The sequence below is a fragment of the Bidens hawaiensis genome, unplaced genomic scaffold (genome assembly GCF_021521415.1).
Source record: "Bidens hawaiensis isolate Kalapana, Puna unplaced genomic scaffold, B.hawaiensis_p1.1 tig00026938_1, whole genome shotgun sequence".
Taxonomy (NCBI): domain Eukaryota; kingdom Viridiplantae; phylum Streptophyta; class Magnoliopsida; order Asterales; family Asteraceae; genus Bidens; species Bidens hawaiensis.
The window spans coordinates 76,276-101,545 of NW_027494350.1; the positions used below are offsets into that span (position 1 = coordinate 76,276).

Here is a 25,270-nt window from a genome sequence, read left to right on the forward strand (position 1 = left end):
TTGGTGTAAATGTTTTGGAGAAGTCACGTGGGTTTCCACCCGCGTTTTTTGGTTTGAAGGTTTCTCCAAAACGCCTTCTCGGTTGGGAGTCCGTTTCCTTACGCTTCCCTTTCGCCCTATGACGAGGGTTTGCGTCACTATCGGATTCCTCCGAATCATCGTCCAAGTACTCTCCGAATTCCTCAGGCTGTTGGAGTGAACGTAAGCGTTCATCCAACTCAGCTTGGAATTCTTTTTGACGTGCTTCCGCCCACGCTTTAACTTCATCGAGTGTTTGGCGGGGGAGCCTCGTTCTTTGTCTCTCTAACTGGGTATCGGTGAATCCTAGTGAGAGATTATTTACTGCACTTGCCCCAGCTTGGGTAACTGGGGTAGTGTTCGTTAAAACTGTGTAGTCGCCGGTATTCCCCCCAGTAGATGGGGTTGTTGTTACCGGAGTTTCTTTAACCATCTTTCCAGAAGTTTGAAAAAACTGAAAAGAAATGAAGTTCTAGCTTTTATGCACGGATGGCGAATAAAGAAACACTAAATGACCCCGGGCAGATTACGGATAATCTGGGGGTTAAATAGATGTTTCCCACGAGGGGTTAGACCCGGCAAAGATGGTTCTTCTGATAACCTGCAAAACAGACACCGTGAGCTCGTCACTGAGAAGGGGGGGGGTACCTCCTTGTGACCACCCTCCGGCGTGAGAATCAGACTAGATTGCTCTTGAATATAAGTGTATATTAAGAGATTGCTAGAGCAGATATCAGGTATAAGATATAAGATACAAGATAAGATGAGATGATCATACCATTTGGGGTATTTATAGCCGAAGGTAGGTTTCCAAGAAGGTGTAGCCGGCTGAATAGTATTCCTGTTCTACCAACTGTGGCCTACGCACGTGCCATGCTGGTAGTTGGTGGGTAGGCAGCGGCCGACAGTGACCAGGCCTGCTGTGTACTATTCCTTTTCCACCAACTGCAGGCTATGCACGTGGTATGACAGGAGTTGGTGAGTAGGCAGCGGCTAATAGTGACCTACAGTACAAGAGCATGCTGCTCGCCATACTGTTGTCAATGAGCTGTCGTATCTCTGGTCAGATCTTTTGCCCATACCTCGTCAGGTACAGTACAAAAGATCCTCCAGTATCGTACGGACTGGCTCATTTGGGCGGGAGTATTCCCCCTCCCGCCTTTGTGCGGGATTGTTCCCGGCTTTGCTCATTCCTTCAGGTGACTACTGAATTATTGAGAGCTAAGTGCCTTGTGCGTGTAGCCTTGCTGCGCGGGTGGCCTTCCCTGATGGCTTGTATCTGCAGCTGCGGGAACAGGCGGAGTACTTCACCATTGGGAGGCATTTCCTGCGGGAACAGCTTGCGTACTGCGCGTAAGGACGTCACGTCTCTGAGCATGGTGGGTCCTGCGGATCCAGTTGGTTTCTGCGCAGACGTCTCTCTTCAAGGTGAGTCCTGCGGGTCCAACTGGGCTCTGCTGGGACCTACCTCTTCAATGACAATCATGGATGACAAGACAAAAGAAGCCGAGACACCAGCAGGCTTTAGGCAAACTGCGGGTCCCAAACAATGCAAATAGAGATAACAAATGAGGTTATATTCGTTCATTTGATGAAGAGCTCAATGATCGTTGTATGCACGTTTTTTTAATGCTGAGTGATAGTATATGCAACACCACATTCAACATGAAAACGAAGAGAAACAAATTATTAGTAAAATCAAACAACTTAAAGGGACAAGTTAAAGTAAGAACACATCTTTTTTTTTTTTGGAAAATTGGATTTTATTAATCCCAATTTAATGCAGTTGGCTAATAATAATCCCAACTTTAAAAATAGCTGTCACTGGTCCCAACTTCCACACTATTTGTTTTCATTGAACCTTCGTTAAAAAAAACTTAACGGCGTTAAGTTTTTTTCAAATTTCAAACTGATATTTTAGGGCTTTTGATCAGAATGAGGATACGAGTCGATTGATGTAAAACTTAACTTGAAACGACGCTACAAACAACTTGATTTTTGTTAATTAATAGTTTAAACACCGGAATTGAAGCATCCTTTAGTTGTTTGGACCACTGTTTGGAGGTAAGTTTTACATCAATCGACTCGTATCCTCATTCTGATCAAAAGCCCTAAAATATCAGTTTGAATTTTGAAAAAAACTTAACGCCGTTAAGTTTTTTTTAACGAATGTTCAATGAAAACAAATAGTGTGAAAGTTGGGACCAGTGACAGCTATTTTTAAAGTTGGGATTATTATTGGCCAACAACATTAAGTTGGGATTATTAAAATCCAATTTTCCTTTTTTTTTTAAATCTGTAGGTTAACTACTTAACTGGGCATGGATCGGGTTAACCCACATAGGTACTTATTTTTTTTTAATAAATAACGCGTTAAATACGATTTTAAAAGAACTATATCATCACCATATATAATAGATTAGTTCTTTAGTTAATGATTTAGTTTCATCATATATATGGTGTCTCTTCTGTGTTTCCGTAATACTTGCTTCTACCAAAACCGCTCCCTCAAGTTGAACAATGCAAGACGGCGGGTTGCGAATAAGATTAATTCTCCTCCAATCAGTAATCTATCTAAATCCACCTGTGAACAATATCTCTTCGCGGTTAAGTGTAAGACTACTTGCATTTTGTATTTTTTTGAAGTCAATTTAATTTCTCTAAAATTGCCAAAGTTTTATGAAAAAAAGAGAGAAAATATTTGAAGAAAGCATAAGATATAATTAAAATTAGCATCTTATGTGTAGGTGGTGTTTCATGCTCTAGAGAGATCAATCAACTAATAAAGCATATGATGGCAGTATGCATAAAGTTTTGCTTGTAGGTAGAGGTGCACAAATCGGTTTTTTTAAAAAAACCGGTTCGGTTAATAACCGGACCGGTTTTTCTTGGCCTGGAAAAAAACCGGTTTTTAAATAACCGGACCGGTTTATTAACCGGTTTTTTTGGTGCAAAACTAGGACCGGTCTAACCGGTTAGGACCGGTTTAGAAACCGGTTAGAACCGGTTTTTTTAATTAACCGGTTTTTTTTTTAAAATAACCGGTTAATAACCGGTTTTTTTCATAATAACCGGTTTTAAAATTAACCGGTTTTTTCCATAACCGGTTCAGTAACCGGTTTTTTCTCTAGAACTTGTAACCGATATACGAACCGGCGGTTTGTAAACCGGTCAAACCGGTTTTCGTAAAAACCGGTTTCCGGTTTAAACCGGTAAACCGGTTCCCCAACCGGTTTTTTTGGCCATCTCTACTTGTAGGTCCTGACTCATATGCATTGGTCTCCAAATTATTTACAAAGAGATAAAAAAAGCATGGTCTGGAACCGTATGATTTGGATAGATAACTTATATAAATAGTTTTGACTCATACGTACACAAGACTCATACAGAATAACAATTCTTTCATCAACTATTATACGATAACTTATTATAACTATTATAGGTTAATATGATAACTTACTAGCGGTCCTAAATTTAAAAAAGTTGGCATCTAGTGGTCATCCGTTAAAAATGACTTAATAACAGTTATATTTTTTTTTCTGATTTTCAAACTAATGTTTTAGGGCTTTTGATCGGAAGGAGGATACGAATCGATTTATGTAAAAATTAGCTTGAAACGGTGATCCAGATGGCTTGATTTTTGTTAATTGTAAGTTCATACACTCGAATTGAAGCATTATTTCGTCGTTTTGGAGCACCGTTTCGAACTAAGTTTACATCAAAAGCCCTAAAACGTTAGTTTAAAAATCAGAAAAAAGTATAACGCCGTTAAGTCACTTTTAACGGGGGACCACTGGAGGCCAACTTTTTTTAATTTGGGACCACCAGTGACGATAAAATGAATATGGATTATTATCGGCCAATATCATGCAACAAGGATTACTAAAATCCAATAAACCTAAATGTTATGCATCTGTCTGTGATATCATTGTTTCATCTATTTATTTGCATAAAAATAGTTATTGGAAAATGATTGATGTAACTAGAAATTAGCTAGTTATTTTACTTAATTTTACTTTTACTTAATTGTTATTGCCCATTAATTCAGTTGAGTTTATAGATAACTTATATAACTAAATAAAACAAAGACTTGAAGGAACTTTTAAGTTTGATCGCTTGAGAACTCAATGATAGTTATCTGCACATGTGATATCATTATTTCATCTATGGGTTTTTTGCGCTTATAGTAATACAATTATGCATGCATTCGGGAATTCTTGATTGTGTTCATTCGGGAATTCTTGATTGTGTTAGTAGAACAAGAGAGGTGTATATAGGAATTTCAAAGTATGGTAATCGGATATCCAATGTAACGGACATCGGACACATAACTAATTACCAAGTAAGAAGCTTAGTGAGGGCCACCTGCATTTTTACGCAGTAGTGTAAATTTAACCGCTTTTTGAACGAAATTTGTACATGTTTTGACTAAAAATTTGAGCCCGCCCCTCTCGTTTATTCCCCCCCCCAACGAACTTGTCTAAGCTTCGCCAATGCTGATTACCAATGTCGGAAACATAACAGCTCCGAACACAGAATCAACGTCGGTCAATGCAGGCAACATAACCAACGTTAGACGCATTCCTGATTACTAGTGTCAGACTCATAATTGTAGGTCCTCTTTGGATGGACCTAACAACTTTAATTGGATCAATCCGTGTTGTTAGCTGCGAAAATCACTAACAACACTCGGATCTCGGATCTTAGTTTGTATAAACAAAAGAAAGAAAGATAGAAAGTTAGGTAGGTGGTGGAGGTGTTTGGTGAGAGAAAACTCTCTTTATTTCCAAGAAGTTGTGTAGAGTTGTTGGAGAAATGAGTTAAGTGGCCATTTTATATAGTCATCATTTCTCAAACTTTTACATTTCGTCTTACAAAATAAACGTACTGATATACATAATATACAAACTATTAGCAAATATAAAGACATACACAATCCTAATACTAAAATAGAATATTAGCCCTACAATAATCGGCGTCAAACGTGATACCAGCGTCAGACAAGTAACCGACGTTGAATGCATCATTGGTTACTAGTGCTAGACGCGCAACTGAAACTTGACATATAATTGTATGAGGACATAAACATTATCCGTAACTCGCATCTATGTCGATTAGGTAGCACTGTCTCTCATTTTCTTTCCCCCAAATTCAACAATTAACACTTTAGACAATGTTACAAACGTTCATAGTAACTTCTTCAATAAAAACATATCTTTAGCCACAACAACAATCGTAGGACATTAACATTGGAAATCGTCATGTTATTTGAGGGGTACCGGTACGGGTATAGGCATAGCAATAAGTGGTGTCGCCTTCTGTAGTGAGAGACCAAAAACTTCATTCATATTCATCTCATCTTTTGCATGTGGAAGCTTCCAATCAAAATAATACACAAACGATGCAAGTATCAAACTTGTCATCCTATGACCCAAAGCCATTCCGGGACATCTCCTTCTGCCCGACCCGAACGGTAAAAATTCGAAATCTTGCCCCTTGTAATCAATCTTGTTTGTCAAGAACCTTTCTGGCATAAACAACAAAGGGTTTTCCCAATATCTCGGGTCCCTTGAAATGGCCCATGAATTCACAAATATTTGAGTGTCGGCGGGTACAATATAGTTTCCGAATTTAACCTCGGTCATAGTTTTGTGTGGTGCCAATAGAGGTGCCGGTGCGTGAAGTCGCATTGTTTCATTGATGACAGCATGCAAGTATGGCAAACTAAGTATGTTTGCTTCTTGTACTTTTCCATCTTGTCCAACTATATGGTTAACTTCTTCACGGAGTTTTAGTAACACGTCAGGATTAAGCAACAATTCAGTCATTGCCCATGTTACTGTGACTGAAACTGTGTCCGTTCCTGCTATAAACAGATCCTATATTTTAAAGCAACTAGTTTTAATTAAAGTTGTTCTTAGGATCATCATATGCAAATTCTTTTATTATTTGTTTGAATTTCAACTTTCTATTTTATCTTATTTGTTTCCTAGTTTATCGTTTTCATGTAGTTAGTTTAAATAAGGATACAAGGTTGTTTAGTTTTTGATTAAGTTTATTGAAAAAAACCTTTGTTGTTAGAACCTTTGGTTTTAATTAAGGGAATTATCGTGAGTCTTTTGAGCCATTGATAGCTTTCATTACTGAAATTGCATAATATACATTTCATTATAATTTTATTAGATTTTATGTATTAGATCATCTATGTGTAGACTGTAAAGATGTTTTTCACCCATAAATGTGCCAAGTAACCTGGCACAAACATCTACATCCTTCACCCAAATATTTTTTCATGTCATCATCATCATGTTTTCGTTTATTTTTCATAAGTAAACTATATACTATAATTAAATTTTTAGTTTTTTCTATATTGAACATATAAATATAATTAAGGGTTTACCACAATTAAAGCCTTGACGTGTTTAAGGTTGAACTTGGATTCATTCTCTAGACTGTAGTCCAAAAGTGAATCCAACATATCACCAAACCTAGGAAGTTCTGACTCTCGGTGTTTTAGTCTCTCACTTACAAAACCATCTACCATTTCATCCATCCAGTTAAAAGCCTCCTTAGCATGTCTTCGTATGTTCTGTGGGTCCAAGGGTTTCAACATAGGAAATATGTCGGCTATGTTAAACTTCCCAAGCACTTCCATCACTGTCTCAACAGCCGTCCTGAACCCATTGATATTATTAGACTCGTAGCTGGTGATCAAATTCTGCCAAAGAAACGTGTTCGACATCTGGTTGAGTGCGACCGTAAACGCAAGTTTTCCAATGTCCACGAGTACTTCTTTTCGCCCGGACTCCCTAAGGAAGTCTAGAGTTTCATTCACCACATTTTGCCTTAGGTCACTAAGGCTGTCTAGTTTTTGTTTGTTGGTGAGATACATGTTAAGGGCTTTTCTCATGGCTCGCCATGTCTCGTTATTAGGTGACATCCAAAGGATTGCAGTTTCTTGGTAATTTAAAGCGGTGGCAGCGTCTGGGATGAGACGGCCTGAGCAAGCCTCGTCTTTGTGTTGAAGGACTTCTCTAGCAGCGTCGGGTGTAGATGCCACTATGCTGGTGATGCTGCCTAGTCGGATGGTCATAAATGGACCGTATTTATGTGCGAGTTTGGCTAGGGATTCATGGGGTTTTGGTCCAATTTCGAGGAGGCTTCCGATGATGGGAAGGCCAACCGGGCCGGGAGGGAGTCTTCTTTTTCGGTAAAGATCGATTCCATGTAGGAAGAAGAAAAATATGATGGTGGAAAGAATCAAAGGAAGAAGCTCCATTGTTTCTTTTATCTTTATTGGTATAACAAGAATGATGCAATGGTAAGTGAACATGTGCATACATAGCCAATTGAAAATTAGTTCAACAAACAATATTTATTTATTCTTATTTTTTTAACACGATGCAATATATTTTATTATCATCACGTGAAATAAAAATAAAAAAAATAGGTTATATATGAGCAATGTGCAACATTTTGATTGTTACACATCTAGCACGCGCAAAAACATGTAATAATCAAATGTTGTACGCTGATAGAATTAGATTTTTGGTAAACTAACTGCATGCGTCTTTCATTCATCCGTCTAACATATATACATCGTACAATATATAATTTAGGTAATGATTTTACAAATAATTTTAGGAGATAATCATGCCATCTTATTTATACAAAATATGTTCTCTAATATACCCCCGCAGTCTAAGCGGGAGGATCACGGATGCTTAGACTGTCTCGAAAATCTTCAAACAAGGTGCGCGGTAATCCCTTGGTGAAAATATCAGCAAACTGATGACGCGAAGGGACGTGTAAAACTCGGATCTGACCTGTTTGAACTTTTTCTCTAACAAAATGGATGTCTATTTCAATATGCTTTGTGCGTTGATGCTGAACCGGGTTACCTGAAAGATAAATCAATCAATCAATCAATCATGCCCAGTAAAATCCCACCGACAGCAAAGCTATAAGTAGGGTCTGGGGAGGGTGGGATGTAGGCACACCGTACCTCTATCCAAAGGAATAAAGAGGTGGCTTCCAGAGAGACCCTCGGCTCTAAGTACATGTGTATGAAGCAAAATAAAGGAAATCAAAGTTTAACAGTTATATAAAAACTACTACTAATTATAATAATATTAATAATAAGATCACAGTTTAACAGCTATATAAAAGCTAATAATAATTATAATAATAATAATAATAATAATAATAATAATAATAATAATAATAATAATATATGTAAGGGAAATACCATTATGGTATGTGACATAAATAAGTTAAATCTAAGCCCTAAGGTATTCAATTCTCTCTAAAAATCCTTAACTTTAATTCTACTTCTCCACGAATTCCTATCCTCAACCATGTCCTCGGAGAGGTTTAGGTCTATCAAATCATGCCTAATCCTCTCATCCCAAGTCAATTTCGGTCATCCTCTACCCCTCCTCCCCTCTATAGTAATGTTTTCTACGGATCTAACAGGATTCGTCGTCTGTCTTCTCTTTACATGTCCAAACCATCTCAATCTCCACTCTCTTATCTTGTCTGCTATGTTCGCCACCCCTAATCTCTCGCGAAACACAACGTTTCTTATTCGGTCTAGCCTTGTGTGCCCACACATCCAACGTAGCATTCTCATTTCTGCTACCTCCATCTTCCGCACTTGTGCCTTCTTGATGGCCCAACAATCTGTTCCATATAGCATTGCAGGTCTAACTGCCACCCTATAGAATTTTCCCTTTAGTTTAGTCGGGAAACTCTTGTCGCACAATATACCTGTGGCTGCTTTCCATCTACACCATCCTACCTGAACTCGGTGGGTCACATCACTGTCTAATTCCCCATCGCTCTGTACAAATGATCATAAATACTTGAACTTCGTTACCTGCGGGACCACCTGCCCTTCAATTGTGATCTGTGCGTCTTCATTGTCGTTTATCCCACCAAAATCACAGTGGAGGTACTCCGTCTTAGATCGGCTAATCTTTAAACCTTTTGTCTCTAAGGTTGTTCGCCACTCCTCAAGCCTCATGTTTAGATCTTGTTTTTTCTCAGCAAGTAACACAATATCGTCTGCGAACATCATGCACCACGGGAGAGTCCCCTGAATCGACTTTGACAACTCATCCAAGACTACTGCAAAAAGAAACGGGCTCAACGCTGACCCCTGGTGAAGACCTACCTCTACAGGAAAGAAATCAGTATCCCCCACTGGCGCACGGACACTTGTTTCACTCCTGGTATACATATCCATAATTATCTCTATGTATTTCCTGGGCACTCTTCTACCCTCCAAGCACTCCCAGAGCACCTGTCGTGGCACACTGTCGTAGGCCTTTTCTAGGTCAATAAACACCATATGTAGATCACGCTTCTTCTCCCTATACTTTTCCATTAATCTTCTTATAAGGTGTATTGCCTCTGTGGTGGAACGCCCCGGCATGAAGCCAAATTGGTTGACCGTAACCCGAGTTTCTCGTGTAAGTCTACCCTCAATCACTCTTTCCCATAGCTTCATAGTATGACTTAGTAGTTTGATTACTCGGTAGTTACCACAACATTGGGCGTCTCCTTTGTTCTTATAGATAGGAACTACAACGCTGCTCCTCCACTGGTCTGGCATCTTACCTGATTTGAGAATACTATTGAATAGAGTAGTTAACCACATGACTCCTTCCTCCCCGAGACACTTCCACACCTCGATGGGTATGTTGTCTGGGCCAACCGCCTTAGACCTTCCCATCCTCCTAAGAGCATCCTTCACCTCTTCTCGTGTGATCCGTCGGCAGTAGCAGTTATTCGATTGTTGTCGTTGAAAGTTTATGTTGTCATGTTCTTCTTGGAAAGCTCTCCCATTGTTAAAAAGATTGTGGAAGTAGGTTTACCATCTTAGCTTGATGTCCTGCTCCTTGACCAGTACATGCCCATCTGTATCCTTTATGAACTTCACCGGTCCTAGATCTTGCCTTCTACGCTCCCTGGCTTTGGCAATCTTAAACATAGCATGTTCCCCCTCTTTTGTTTCTAGACTTTCATACATCCGTTTAAAGGCCGCCTTCTTAAACATAGCATGTACCCCCTCCTGAAAGATAAATGGCGCTGACATTATCACAATAAACCAATGATGCCCGAGACGGAGGGCGTCCTAGTTCAAGAAGTAGATTGCGAATTCAACAAAGTTCAGCCACAACATTAGCAACCCCGCGATACTCTGCCTCGACACTAGAACGAGAAATTGTGGATTGTCTTTTCGATGACCAGGAGATTAGGTTGTCTTCTAGATAGACACAATATCCAGAAATAGATCTACGGGTGTCCGGGCACCCGGTCCAATCAGCATCAGTGTACGAAACTAAGGTCGAAATCTGACTACGATGCATGTAAGACCTTTGGATATAGTACCTTTCACATACCTTAAAATCCTTCGAAGAGCGTGCAAATGATCAGTACATGGTGCATGCATGTGCATGCAAACTTGTTGCACAGCGTAGGAGATATCAGGCCGTGTAAAGGTCAAGTATTGTAAGGCACCTGCTAATCGTCTATACATGGTCGGATCTGTAAGTAAAGTGCCGGCGTCGGCACTAAGTTTACCTGTAGTGTCGACGGGTGTGTGTGCGGGGTTACACTGTGCCATATTAGCTCGTTGAAGGATCTCCATGGCATATGTAGATTGGGAAAGAAACATTCCATTGAAATCCCGAGACACTGAAAGGCCCAAAAAATAACTTAAAGGTCCAAGATCCTTCATTGCAAATTCACCGGAAAGCCGTGATACGATACTTTCTTTCAGAGATGCCGACGAGGTTGTGAGAATGATGTTGTCAACATATAATAATAAATAAGCAGTGTCACGGCCATGAGTATAGATAAATAGTGAGTGATCACACAAACTATGACGAAACCCTAAAGTAGTCACGTAATCTGTAAACCGTTGATACCAAGCCCGAGGTGTCTGCTTTAGACCATATAGCGATTTTTTCAGGCGACACACGTGATGAGGCAAGTGGGGGTTTCTAAAGCCCATAGGTTGATGCATAAAAACGGTTTCAGATAGATTCCCATGTAAAAACACATTTTTAACGTCCAACTAACTTATATCCCACCCATGAAATAGGGCAACGGATAAAACCAAACGGATGGTCGCCGGTTTTACAACCGGACTGAATGTCTCGTCACAATCGACACCCACCTGTTGAGACCTTCCATCACACACAAGACGGGCCTTATATCGTTCAAGTGTACCATCTGATTTAGTTTTGTGTTTAAATATCCACATACACCGAATAACATTCATGTCTGGTAAACGAGGTACCAACTCCCATGTCTCATTTTCAATAAGAGCATTGAATTCATCAGTCATGGCCCGGGTCCAAATAGGACTGGCTAAGGCATCAATAGGGTTGCGAGGAAGTGGTTCGAGTGTGGTATGAGTGTGAAGATTGAATATTGTTTTTGGTTTTAAAATTCCGGACATGCCGCGGGTGGTCATGGTCCGGTTAGGGGGAGGCGGCGGTGAGTTGTGGGTAGAGGTAGTGGTGCGAGATGTGTTGGTCACCGTGGTGGTGTCGGGTGTGGTGGTGGTGTGTGTCGGAGTGGAGGGTGGTGAAATGGGATGAGTTTGTGTAGTAGTAGTAGTAGTAGTAGTAGTAGTAGTAGTAGTAGTAGTAGGGGATGGTTTAGATGGGGTCTAGGTTGTGGTATGTGAGGGTGGTGTTTGGGCCGTGAGTTGAGTGGAGGAGTGTTGGGCCGTTGGAGATGAGGGGGGTGAGGACAATGAATAGTGATTTGTTGTTTCGAATGAGTTGAGGTTTGGAGAGTTTTGAGTGGTGGAGTTTAGATTGGGAGGTGGGGTTGGGGACGTCCAAAACACCCGAGATGTGTCGGACGAAAGATTCGAATGTAGAAAATCATATGAAGGAGGAGGAGTTTGTAAGGAAGCAAAAGGAAAAATAGTTTCGTCAAACACGACGTGGCGAGATAAGATAATTTTACGTGTGGATAGTTCATAGCATTTGTATCCTCCATGGTTAGCGGGATATCCAAGAAAGACACAAGGAGAGGAACGATTTTGGAGTTTGTTAATGGAGGTAGATGGAAGAAGCGGGTAGCAAAGACACCCAAAGGTGCGAAGATGAGAGTAAATGGGATAAGTGTGGTATAGTAGTGAGGTGGGGGTATGGTTTTGTTTAGTTTTGCTAGGTAGGATATTGATGAGATAAGTAGCGAGTTGAAGAGCATGATGCCAAAAATTGGCGGGAACGGAAGCATGTGTTAAGAGTGTACGGATGATGTTGTTGGTGGAGTGAATTTTTCTTTCCGCCTACCGTTTTGAGAAGAAGTGTGGGGACATGAGAAACGAAATGACATTTCGTGTTGGGCACAAAAATCATGGAATGATTTATTATTGTATTCGGTGTCATTGTCACATTGGAAAGTTTTAATGTGAGCATTAAATTGGGTAAGTATAAACTTATGAAAAATTAGAAAAATTGAGAACACTTGTGATTTATTGGTAAGTGGAAAAGTCCATAGATAATTTGTTAAGTCATCAAGAAACAATATATAATAGCGGTGGTCACCGGTGCTAAGCACCGGAGACGTCCATAAATCACTGTGCAATATATCAAATGGAAGATGTGTAATTGATAATGAATCATAAAAAGGTAACTTAACATGTTTACCAAAACCACACGACTGACAAATACGTTTAATAGATGGTTTGGTAACAGAAATAAAGTTTTGTTTATTCAAATGTTGCCAAAGGGAAATTCCAGGATGCCCAAGTGTTTTGTGCCAGAGGTCTTGAGAGAGAGCAGCAAAGGCTGTTGGACTTGTGAATTTGGTGTCGGTAGAGAGTGAAAGCGGGTATAGGTCGCCAGTACTATTGCTGCGGAGGATAGGGATCCGCGTTTGGTAGTCATTCACAAGAAAACCAAATGGGTCAAATTCAATAGAAATCATATTGTCAGTAGTAAGGCGACAAACATATAAGAGGTTTTTAATTAGATTAGGTGCGTAAAGAATGTTGTTGACATGTAAGGGTTTAAATGTGGTATTGAGTTTGGTATAGCCCGTCCCTAGAATGGGGATTTGGAACCCGTTTCCCACGACAATATTATTAGGAATGCTATTATTGAAAAAAGAAGAGAGAGTACCTGTTGTGTTGGTCATGTGGTTTGTTGCACCAGAGTCAAGATTCCATTGTAGATCCGGGTTCAAAGTCATGGTTTGGAAGGCTTGCTCAAGGGTGTTAGGAACATACGGAGGTGTTGGATACTGTTGTGGTGTTTGTTGTGGTAGGGAGTTATAGTGGGCTTGGGGTGCTGGGCCTAGTATTCCAGATTGTGAATTATGCCCAGAGTTGAAGGGAGGGCGATTGGTTGTGGCTACAGTTGGGTGAGGAGGTGGTGGAGTGTGTATGCTGTTGTATGGTGTATGATACCCCCATGGATTGTTAGGTGTAGAGTAGTATGTTCCTTGAGCAGGGAGGCCAGGAGGGTTGCTTTGACCCGAATAACTTCGACCACGAGATCGTCCACGACCTCGGCCGCGTTGGAATGTGTCAGCGGACCCACGATTTTCATACATCGAACCAGGAGAGCCACGGTTAGACGTTTCACGAGCCGAGTTGTTTATGGTGGTGAGTAAGGTTGTACCCGCAACCGAGTTAGAAGAATATCCAGCCCGCCTTGTTTCTTCTTGTGTGAGTCTAGATCTAGCCTGGGAGAAGGTGGGCAGTGTGACGGTTTGACTAATAAACATACCGATTGCATCATATTCAGTGTGGGTGAGACCGGAAATCAACTGTAACACTAAATCGGCATCGGAAATAGGTGCCACGAAATTAGCTAACTGATCGGATATTACCTTTAGCTCTTGGCATTAGGCGGATATGTTGGGAAACGACTCAAGTTTAGTGTTGGCGAAGCGAGTTTTCAAGGCTATTGCTCGAGAAGCCTGGCTGTCTTGAAACAAGTGAGCAATGGTGTCCCATGTCTCTTTTGCGGTAGCTTTCGGTTTGATCACGTTCATTAGAAGGTTGCGAGATATCGTGCCGTAGATCCATTGCTTAACCACGGCATCCAAACGAGTCCAAGAAGCAAGTGGTGCAGGATCTTTATCTTTTTGCTTGTCTTTGTCGGCGGTAGAAGAGGATGAAGATGAGTCCGCCGTTGGGAAGATGTGATCCAGTACTTCGAAAACCGTGCAGTATATTGTGAATAGTTCAACCCAAGATGCATACTCACCGTTTTCAAGGTCTAGGGTGAGCTGGGTTAAGGTGCGGATGTTATTCACGGTTAGAGTAGTGTGCATGGTGGCCATTGAAGTGTATAACTATGAAGGGAGGATGAAAGTACACAGGTTGAGGATCGAAGGAAGAAGAACAGAGCCGGAGAGGATGAGTAGCGGCGCTAGGGTTTGTTGTTCAAAGGAATGATACCATGATAGAATTAGATTTTTGGTAAACTAACTGCATGCGTCTTTCATTCATCCGTCTATCATATATACATCGTACAATATATAATTTAGGCAATGATTTTACAAATCATCTTTAGGAGATAATCATGCCATCTTATTTATACAAAATATGTTCTCTAATACACGCACATAGCGTAACCCACATGTAAACTAAAATATTTTTGTGGTTATTTTTATCTAAGTGATGATAATAATATATTACATTATGTTATAAAAATTTAACTGTTACAATGATTTTTAAGAGTTTTCTCAACTTAAGTGGGTTTTCGAGTTACACATCAAGTCTATATATTAGCTTTGAGCCCCCGCATTACAATTCTTTTACAAATTTTTTACATTTGTCATTTCGAATATTGTGAATATATATATTTTAAATTATAACTTAATTTATTGTAAGGAAGTTTATAATACTTGGACCTATTTAGATCCATTTATGTATTGGTGTTCATCGAATTGGATAAGAGATTATTCGGTTCGAATTTGAAAATTTTATGTCCCTATCCGAAATTTGAACCGATCCGATCAGATTTAGGGGTGTTCGTATCTGATCCGAATTAATTTCGAATGTATTCGGATAATCGAAATAAATCCGAATAGCCCGAAATAGACCCTATTGTAAACATTCAAACAATCGTCTAATTAAATAAATTACAAAACCTGAAAATTAAAATAAAATATACACAAATATAAGTCAAATTCAAACAAAATTGAATTAAATCCATGATCCATCATAATTCTAGCACACATATAAAAATAAAGCCAAAATTCAAAATAATTAAATCACATGTTATTTGTACGGATTATTCGGCCGAATAATCCGAACTATCAGAATTTTTTTTAAATCCCTATCCGAATCCAATCTGAATCCGAATTCGTTATTCGGATCGAATTATTCAGGTTTCAGTCTCGGTTAGGATTTCGGTTTCTTTCAGATTTCCTAAACACCCCTACATTTATGTATTGTTATGTTCGTTTATGTTTATTTTAATGAAATATTAAATGAACCATCTACTTAATGTTTTATATTTGTTCGTTCGTGTTCATAATTAAGCGTGTTTATGTATATTTACCTATGTTTGTTTACGTTTAATTGTTCATACATGTTTATTTTTGTTCGTTTACGTTTGTTCAATTATGTTCGTTTACATTCGTTTATATTCATGAACTAATCACTTAAATTTTAAATGGACGAACGTTTAACCTAGGTTTCTATTAGAGAAAATTAATATTAAAAACTAAATGAGACGTGCTTTATTTTATAAATTAAGATAGCATAGTATATTAGTAATCTGCTACCAATAACAACCATTATAGGCATGGAATCAAGGTTGGCGTGGTGGTGATGATATAAGTGATGAAGATAAAAACATGTTAACCATAATAAGGTTTTATACATAAAAGAGGTAGGGGGGGGGGGGGCTGACCAGATCGATCTGAACCGATGGCCAACTAACCGGTGTTTATTCGACGATTCATGAGGAACCCAATAAAGAATGGGTGGTTGATATGTAGATGACGATAGTGGCTGATGCATGAGAGGGGATGTTGACGATGGTGGGTGGTAACCGGAAGTTCAATGGTGTTGGAGAAGATAGACCGACAACAAAGATAAAAGAGTTTCAATAAATGAGTTGTTGTAACCTGTTTAAGGGCTATTCGGGTTTGGTGAAACTCGTGATAGGCGGGAATTATTGTTCGATAATGAAAGGGTTTCACAATTAAATAAATGTTATAACTCATTTAAGTGCTATCAGGGTTTGGTGGGACACCGAATCAAACCCGTAAACCAAAAACCAAAAAATCCGAAACCAAATGGTTTTAAAAGAGTAAAGTGTCATATTCGTCCTTATGGTTTGACAAATAATGCGAATTTAGTCCAAAAAAGTTATTTTTTGCATATGAACCCTACACGTTTCCCAGTTCTTACCAATTACATTCAAATCACTAACCTGATTAAATTTAATCGTTAAGTCAGGAGGTAGACATGTATTTTCACTCTTTCTTTATTATAATACTTATTTCAGTGAACTGCGGTTTCGTCCCTCTGGTTTGTCCAAATATGCGGTTTTAGTCAAGTAATTTCAAATTTACAATTTTCTTCCCTATGGTTTCATTTCACAAGCAATTAAACCCGAATTCCTTATCTCGTTAAGTCTGATCGTTAAACCCATTAATGTGCCCTTCACGTAAGGGGCAGTTTTGTTCCTTCTTTTTATCTTTTTTCCTCAAATACACCTCAGCCCCTCACGTGAGAGAGGTTGCGAATTAGGACTGAGGTTTATTTTGGGAGAAAAACGACAAAACTGATCGTCACATGAGGGGCAAGCAAATGGGTTAACGACCAGACTTAACGAGGTTAATAAATTCCGGTTTAATTGCAAGTGAAATAAAACTACAAGGACAAAAATTGCAAACTTGAACTATTGGACTAGGATCGCAGATTTGGACAAACCAAAAGGACGAAAACCGCAATTCACTAAGATAAGTATTAGGCTATGAGGTATACTCTAACCCATCTTAATTCCACATAAGCTTCACATCACTCAATTTTTTCTCTTTCACTTTATGTCATTCAAAGGAAATGGGTTAACCTTCATTTAACACATAATTATAACAAATCAATTAGTAATTAATACATAATTAATGCATATTGTTCCTTTTAACCCGTTAAAAGCATAACCCATGGGCCATTTTAACACACTTAACACAAGTGGGGAGTGGTTTAATCCATCTTTAAAGTGCCATGTCACTTTAACCTATGTATGGGTTAGAGTATACCCCATGGCCTTATAATAAAGAAAGAGTGAAAAGACATGTCTACATCTGACTTAAGGAATAAATTTAACGGGGTTAGTGATTTGGATGTAATTGGCAAGAACTGGGAAACGTGGAGGGTCCATATGCAAAAATTAATTTTTTTAGACTAAATTCGCATTAATTGCCAAACCACAAGAACAAAAATGACACTTTACTCGTTTTAAAATAATCAAAAAACCGCAACTTTGGTTTTGATTCAGTTTTAAGTCAAAAGCTCACTGAACCTCACCATACACCCCTAACTGAAATTTCATAGAATTGAATCTTTATAGTTAAACTTTGACTTTTGATTAAAAAAACTAAGGCTGATATATCGTGTATAACAATACACGATAAGACACGTACAATCATTAGATATTTAAAAATGTATGCCACAAAAACTTATCATGTACTATTTCCCAAACAAAACACAAACTTTTACGAGCCCTTTCAATCATTAGATATTTTTACAATCTTTTCATGTCCCTTTAATCATTATCAAATAATTAGATACTTTTAAAATTTTTGTAATCAATTATTTTCTAAATTAAAATGAAACATAAAAAATACTTGATAAAAAACCTAAATTACTTCACTAATATAAAAAAAGTACAAACTTAATAAAATATTTCATCAAATTAAAAAAAAACACATATCTCAATAAAAGTAAAATATTTCATTCCTCACCGTAAAGAACATTGCTATCAGTCCTCTTATTACAAGATATTTTTTATTCAAGTAAAATAGGTTATTTAAATATTAAAAATAAAAAGACAAAAGCTTATTATAAAATAAAAAAAATATATTAAAAAAACGGATATTAATCTTTTTCTATAAGGTAATAAGTTTTAAAATACGAAAGGGCCTGCCATCATGTGATGTATCTTGGTTTGTAAAGTAATCCTATTATACTTTGTAAAATTCGGCTTTGGTTTACAATATTAAAAGAAAACTAGTTAATACCCCTGGCGCGTTGCGCCGGGCTAATGGTATAATCGGAAAAAAATTACTCCGTCAATGCCCAACAAATTAGCATATATAAAAAAACAAAACCACGCTTTGCAGCCGTGAACAAACATCAATTCGGTCGGTGTCAACATTAAAAACAACAAGAACGTGCATTGTGGTCGCAGAGCGATGTAAATTCAGGCCCTAAAACATCAAATTGTCCATGATGAATCCGAAAAAAAAAGAATACAACCCGCGAGTTTCAGATGCGAATTGTCAGTATAGACTATATCAACACTAAATCGTCAAATACAAAATGTTTTAATTAAAACATGTTTTAAACAAAAAAATAAACTTGTAAACCAATCTTAGATAAAATAATTTCTTACCAAATTTCATAAAATAAAAGCACTCATTGAATTTTGATAATCATATCATAAAACAGCCTCGAACATGGGCAAAATCCAAAAATGAAACTTAACACAAAGAACTTGAGCCAACTAACCACCAAACACTCTTAATTATTTATACAAAAATGAATACTAAATAGTAAACCAAAAAATGAGGAGCTAAGGCCAAATTTTTTATTTGTATCATGTTAGGTTTTTTTTACTTGGTTATGGTCCCTGTGATGAAACAAAAAATACAGCTTTCAGCCTCGTGATGGTTTTTATGCAGATACGGTCTATTTGGTGGTTTTTCTTCTATGCAATTGGAACTAACCCTTAGTTAACGGGCGTTGCCACCGTTAGTGTCAGGGGTGAAATCGTATTTTTACACACAAATACGTCGCCAGTTCCATATAACCCACCTTCGTTCATAATATTCAACCTAAAAACACTCCCGTCATCTTAATCGTCGACATATCGTTGTTGCTCTCATCTCACCGTAGTCAAATCATCCTAATGGCATGGTCAATTGCCATTTACGCTAACATCCAACTTTCTCATGTATGAGTCGGGTTTCAATTTTGAGTTATGATGAATTCGGGTGTGTTATCAAGATCCGACTTGTTCATTGTAGTTGCGGTGTTGGATTATCTCTCATGGACCCACCTGAGCGTTGATATTGTGATTTTGATGAACACCTGGCTGAACATGATCTACCCGATTAGCTTCAATACAAGTGGACATGATCATTTGGAGTAGTTGTTTAGGTTTCTTTGGTTATATTAGTACTTATAATCTATAATAAGTAGTACTTTTGATGAACTAAGAATCCCTTTTTTATGGTATTACTGTAATTATTAGGTGTTTAGTATAACTACTAATGTGTAATATGTAGTAACTTATGTTAACTTATATTTATAGATTCAATGCTTAGTTATCTTTATAAGTATGATGCCAATCTTTATGTCTTTGTGTGTGCTTATGTATTTGTGTGTGTGTCTGTGTGTTTTTACGCGTTAAATAATCAGTTGTTAGGCATAATTGTTTGTTGTATATGTGTTTGTAAGGCCATAAGTGTCTATTCACAACTTGTAATATGCATGTAAGACCAAATTATAACCAAGTAAGCTCATATAAAAATTAAATTGTTTAAACCCAACAAAATACTTCTACTTAAACCCCAAAAAATTTCCGCCTTCGACTGAAATTTTTTTTTTTGCGTTCTTGGAGCCGCCCCTTATATATATATATATATATATATATATATGAAACCATGTGTGATGTATGCATGCTTTTTATAATTCAAAATGTAGCCAAGACTTCATAGAGAAACATATGTATAAAATAGGGACATGCAGGATATCCATTTTTTTTAAAGTTATTTAAAGTGTATCCAAGACTTATAACATAAGCAATTGCTATAAGCATACACTGTTACACATCCTAGCCATCAACTTATACTACTTATTATAAGTTTAGAACAATCTTGTAAAAGCAAGAACCGAACTTTGTTTGTCACAGATGCAAGCCCCTTTCACCATATTCAAGTCATTTGATCAGGGGTATAGGAGTAGCAACAAGCGGTGTTACCTTTTGCAATTGAAGGCCAAAAGTATCCCTCATGTCCATTTCTTCTATAGCATGAGGAAGCTCCCAATCAAAATGATACACAAATGCAGCCGCAATCAAACTTAACATCCTCTCAGCCAAAGGCATACCCGGGCACCTTCTTCGACCCGATCCAAATGGTATGAACTCCAAACTTTGTCCCTTATAGTCACGCTTATCTTCCAAGAATCTTTCTGGCATAAACACCGTCGGATTCTCCCAGTATTTGGGGTCCTGCGCCATCACCCATCCGTTCACTATAATTTGTGTGTTTTTTGGAATAACATAACTGCCAATTTTGACTTCCGTTTGAGTTACATGAGGCGCTAGTATGGGAGATCCAGCATGAAGACGCAATGTTTCCTTGATTACAGCTTGCAAGTAGGGCAGGTTAAGGGTTTTGGCTTCTTCAATCTTTCCATCTTCATCCACTATTTGGCTCACTTCTTCACGAACTCTTGAAAACATATGAGGGTTGAGTAACAATTCAGACATTAACCATGTTGTACTGCAGGCAATCGTGTCGGTTCCTGCTATTAACAGTTCCTGTAATTCATATACAAATTATGAGAAAAGATGCAATACGCTAATGCCTTAACGTACAATAGGCACGCGAATCCATTTTTTCACGAAATCGATCCATGAAATCACATCCAACATCTCGGAATCGTCAATACATATCCATTTAATTATTATTTCACCGAAAAAACAGTTTAGGATGGTTAATCAATCAATTTTTCACTTTTTTTTTCACGAAAAACCGTTTTTGAGCGTTTTATGAGCGTTTTAGGTTTTTAGCTGAGCGTTTTAGTTTTTTGTGAGTGTTTTCTGAGCGTTTTGGGTTTTTGCCTTTGTTTTTTGCCTTTTAGCGTCTCGCGTACTTATTGTACACTAAGGCATTAGCGTACAATAACTGCACCCTACAAATTATTACTTCATACATTTCTTTCGAACATTTTGGAAATGACTTTTATTACGAGAAGTGTGCAAATAAAGTAATTATGTAAACATTGCGTCTTCATGCTGGATCTCGCCACTTCAGTCCAAAATTTTTAATTTTATCAATTTAGTCCTCATAATTTTAAATATTAGCCAATTACGTCCCATCCGTCTAACGGCATCCAGCTATGCCGTTAGTTTAAGGGTATTTTTGTCTTTCTTCTTTTAATTTTGAGTTAATGGTCATTTTAATCCTTGTGGTTTGATATCTTTGCCAATTCAGTCCAAAGTTTGAAAACTTGTCAATTTAATGTTCAGTTTAATTCAGTTTTTTTTTTATTTTTTATGTTTTTTGTTTATAACCCTGAAGAGCATAATTCAAGCCCAAAACCATCGAGCAACCTCAAATACTGGTATGCATTTACTCTGTTAACAACAGTAATTATACCCTATATTTAGTTTCTAGACATTTCCTAAAATCTACTCCATGGTGGAATTCAATGGTAAAGTGGTCAAGGTAATTCCCTGAAACCGAATTATACAGAAAAAATTAAAATTGTTTTGTTGATTAATGTATAATAGTTGATTACGACCCAGATTTTCGTTATAATATGTTAATCTCTAAACCCTAAATATTATGCATTCATCAAAGAAACGATTTTTAGTTTTTTCAGTACAATTCGGTTTCACGGAATTGCTTTTACCACTTTACCATTGAATTCCACCATGGGGGAGAGTTTGGGAACCGTCTAGAAACTAAATACGAGAGGAGGGGGTATGATTATTGTTGTCGACAGAGTAAATGCAGACTTGTTTTGGGCTTGGATAATGCTCTCTAGGGTTATAGAAAAAAAACTGACTTAAACTGACAAAATTTCAAACTTTGGACTGAATTGACAAAAGTATCAAACCACAGGGACGAAAATGACCAATAGCTCAAAATAATAAGGAGAAAGACAAAAATACCCTTAAACTAACGACATAGCTGGATGCCGTTAGACGGATATGACGTAATTGGCTAATACTTAAAACTATGAGGACTAAATTGACAAAAATACAAATTTTGGACTGAAATGGTGAAAGTAGCAAACCACAGGGACAAAAATGGCCATTAACTCTTAAAAAAATCTCTAAAAACTAAAATTGACAAAAACACGTAAAGTCATCTGCCCTCTTATGCATCGTTGCAAACCCTAGGTTCATCAATTCACGTTTGATAAACAATTAACTAGGATAAAGATTGGATTTCAGCCATAACATTAAGTAAGGTTCACGATTTCTGATTGAATAATGGTTCAAGTTTAAAATTGTTGCATTTGGTGTCTGAAAAACATAATTAGATGATCAATTTCAATAGACAATGATAAAACCTAGAAAAACATAAACATCAAACTAATTGTCCTTGTTAATTGTATATCAGCGTGAACCGATGAACCTAGGGTTTTCAACGATGTGTAAGAGAGCAGACGGCTTTACGTGTTTTTGCCAAAATTAGTTTTTAGAAAAAACTACGGAGTTTGATGGATTTATCGTGTAAGATTAAGCATTTCACAGCACCGTATTAGTCAAAGAATTTAGTTTGTCAAATATCATTTTAATCATTTTCTCTTTTTTATAAAAACTTTATAGATGATAGAATGATAGATTATACTTACCACAGTTAAAGCCTTGATGTGGTTGACATTGAAGTCATCTTCAATATGCTCATCACAATAATCCAACAATGAATCAAACACATCACCAAACCTAGGAAGCTTCAACTCTCGATGTTTCAATCTCTCATTCACAAAACCTTCTACCATATCTTCCAACCAGACAAACGCCTCCTTGGCCTGCCGCCTTATATTCTGCGGATCAAATGGTCTCAATACAGGAAACACGTCCGCTATGTTAGACTTCCCTAGCACCTCCATCGCGGTCTCCACGACCGTCTTGAACGCATGAATATTATCATGCTCGTAGGTGGAGATAACATTCCTAGAAAAAAACTTCCTAGAAAACTCGTTCAGTGCGACAGCAAACGCTAGCTCTCCAACGTCTACATCCGCCTTTTGCCGCACCCGAAGGAAGTCCAACACTTCCTCCACAACACTTTCCCTTATATTCATGAGTGTGTCTAGCTTATTTTGGCTAGTGAGACACATTCTAATAAGTTTTCTAATAGTCTGCCATGTTTCATTTGTTGGTATCCATAACACCGCCTTATCGGGGTGTTTTAGAGCGGTAACCGCGTGTGGAACAGGACGGCCAGCGCAAGCTTCGTCATTGCGTAAAAGGATCTCTCTGGCGGCATCGGGTGTGGATGCCACCACACTGGTGATTCTGCCTAGTTGGATGGTCATAAGTGGACCGTGTTTCTTGGCGAGCTTGGCTAGGGACTCATGGGGTTTGGGTCCTATATCAAGTAGGTTTCCGATTATGGGGAAGCCGATAGGGCCAGGCGGGAGTCGTCTTTTCCGGTATAGGTCGATAACATGAAGGAGAAAGAAGAAGCAAATTATGGAAGAGAGAATGAGAGGTAAGAAAGCCATTTGTTTCTTGTTAGAATTGTAGTTTGTGTCTAGACTATACTTCAACTATTTATAGAAGTCGTTAAGGTAACTAGAAGCTGTTTCAAATACGATATCAAAACTTATTCGCCGTTCAAAAAAAAATTAATTCAAAACTTATTCTATTTTATTTAACAATCAAATTTATTTACAAACCATCAGGATCGAATCCTTGACCAACAATTTAATAGTAAACCACCTTTATAGTTTTTCTTTTATATTCTTATCGTTTTATAATTATTATTGAAAAAAAAAGAGAGAGAATTAATTGCCACGTTGAGCCCAACAATTCGATTTTTATATATTTTTTTAGTTGGTTTTTCTTGACAAAAAAAAAAAGAGTTGGTGACTAGACGTATATTTGGAGAACTCTTTTTTCATAAGATTATATGAGATCATTCATACTAGTTGCCTAGTTGGTCATGAGATTGAGAAAACAAATATTATTTTTATAATCTGAAATCAGATAATGCAGTTTTAAACAGCAGAAATCTTAAAACAAGAACCTTATAACTGGAAAGAAGAAACATGCATGTTTGTAAGGCCATAAGTGTCTATTCACAACCTGTAATATGCATGTAAGACCAAATTATAACCAAGTAAGCTCATATAAAAATTAAATTGTTTAAACCCAACAAAATACTTCTACTTAAACCCCAAAAAATTTCCGCCTTCGACTGAAATTTTTTTTTTTGCGTTCTTGGAGCCGCCCCTTATATATATATATATATATATGAAACCATGTGTGATGTATGCATGCTTTTTATAATTCAAAATGTAGCCAAGACTTCATAGAGAAACATATGTATAAAATAGGGACATGCAGGATATCCATTTTTTTTAAAGTTATTTAAAGTGTATCCAAGACTTATAACATAAGCAATTGCTATAAGCATACACTGTTACACATCCTAGCCATCAACTTATACTACTTATTATAAGTTTAGAACAATCTTGTAAAAGCAAGAGCCGAACTTTGTTTGTCACAGATGCAAGCCCCTTTCACCATATTCAAGTCATTTGATCAGGGGTATAGGAGTAGCAACAAGCGGTGTTACCTTTTGCAATTGAAGGCCATAAGTATCCCTCATGTCCATTTCTTCTATAGTATGAGGAAGCTCCCAATCAAAATGATACACAAATGCAGCCGCAATCAAACTTAAAAGGTGTAAAAGATCAAATCCAATAATCAAGTTGCAAGAGGTGTGAACGTTAAAAGGTGTAAAAGATCATGGAGAACACTGGAAGTTGGTATTGAGAGAGAGTGTAAAACTTGGTGCAATATCAACTTGAAGGATCTGAATATACGAAAAATATAAATGTGATACGGAAGATCTCAATGGGCGATTTTGTGGAGTTTCAAAGTTCAGAGGCCAGTATTTGGTGTTAAAGTTATCTTTAATTTATTATTTAATAAAGTATAACTCTAGTTTAATTAATTATGTTTTCTAGTTTTGAGTATGATTAAAATTATAGGTGTTATATAAACACATCAAAATTTTATTTTTAGTTCGTAGTAGTACTTTCGTTTTTGTTTTTTATTAATAA

At 37.5% G+C, this 25,270-nt stretch overlaps 3 protein-coding genes across 3 annotated transcripts; all 3 read right to left on the minus strand.

Moving 5' to 3' along the window:
- Positions 1-5,210: 5,210 nt before the first annotated feature.
- On the minus strand, positions 5,211-7,351 carry LOC143574468 (7-ethoxycoumarin O-deethylase-like). Its single transcript, XM_077059080.1, has 2 exons — positions 6,419-7,351; positions 5,211-5,897 (listed from the first exon to the last, which is right to left on the minus strand). The coding sequence occupies exons 1-2, from the start codon at positions 7,349-7,351 to the stop codon at positions 5,283-5,285; spliced, it is 1,548 nt and encodes a 515-aa protein (XP_076915195.1). The 3' UTR covers positions 5,211-5,282.
- Positions 7,352-13,896: 6,545 nt separating this feature from the next.
- LOC143574461 (uncharacterized) lies at positions 13,897-14,337 on the minus strand. The gene has a single exon (XM_077059074.1). The coding sequence runs from the start codon at positions 14,335-14,337 to the stop codon at positions 13,897-13,899; it is 441 nt and encodes a 146-aa protein (XP_076915189.1).
- Positions 14,338-20,064: 5,727 nt separating this feature from the next.
- On the minus strand, positions 20,065-23,740 carry LOC143574467 (ferruginol synthase-like). The gene is made up of 2 exons (XM_077059079.1): positions 22,829-23,740; positions 20,065-20,780 (listed from the first exon to the last, which is right to left on the minus strand). The coding sequence occupies exons 1-2, from the start codon at positions 23,702-23,704 to the stop codon at positions 20,175-20,177; spliced, it is 1,482 nt and encodes a 493-aa protein (XP_076915194.1). The 5' UTR covers positions 23,705-23,740; the 3' UTR covers positions 20,065-20,174.
- Between the last annotated feature and the right edge of the window lie 1,530 nt (positions 23,741-25,270).

What these genes read in the sequence shown, in the direction of transcription:
- LOC143574468 (XM_077059080.1), bottom strand. Translation starts at nt 7,351, where the DNA reads ATGTTCACTTACCATTGCATCATTCTTGTTATACCAATAAAGATAAAA. An exon ending in ACGTCAAGGCTTTAATTGTG is followed by an intron (nt 5,898 to 6,418) that starts GTAAACCCTTAA and finishes TTTAAAATATAG; the next exon opens with GATCTGTTTATAGCAGGAAC.
- LOC143574461 (XM_077059074.1), bottom strand. Translation starts at nt 14,337, where the DNA reads ATGGCCACCATGCACACTACTCTAACCGTGAATAACATCCGCACCTTA.
- LOC143574467 (XM_077059079.1), bottom strand. Translation starts at nt 23,704, where the DNA reads ATGGCTTTCTTACCTCTCATTCTCTCTTCCATAATTTGCTTCTTCTTT. An exon ending in ACATCAAGGCTTTAACTGTG is followed by an intron (nt 20,781 to 22,828) that starts GTAAGTATAATC and finishes TATGAATTACAG; the next exon opens with GAACTGTTAATAGCAGGAAC.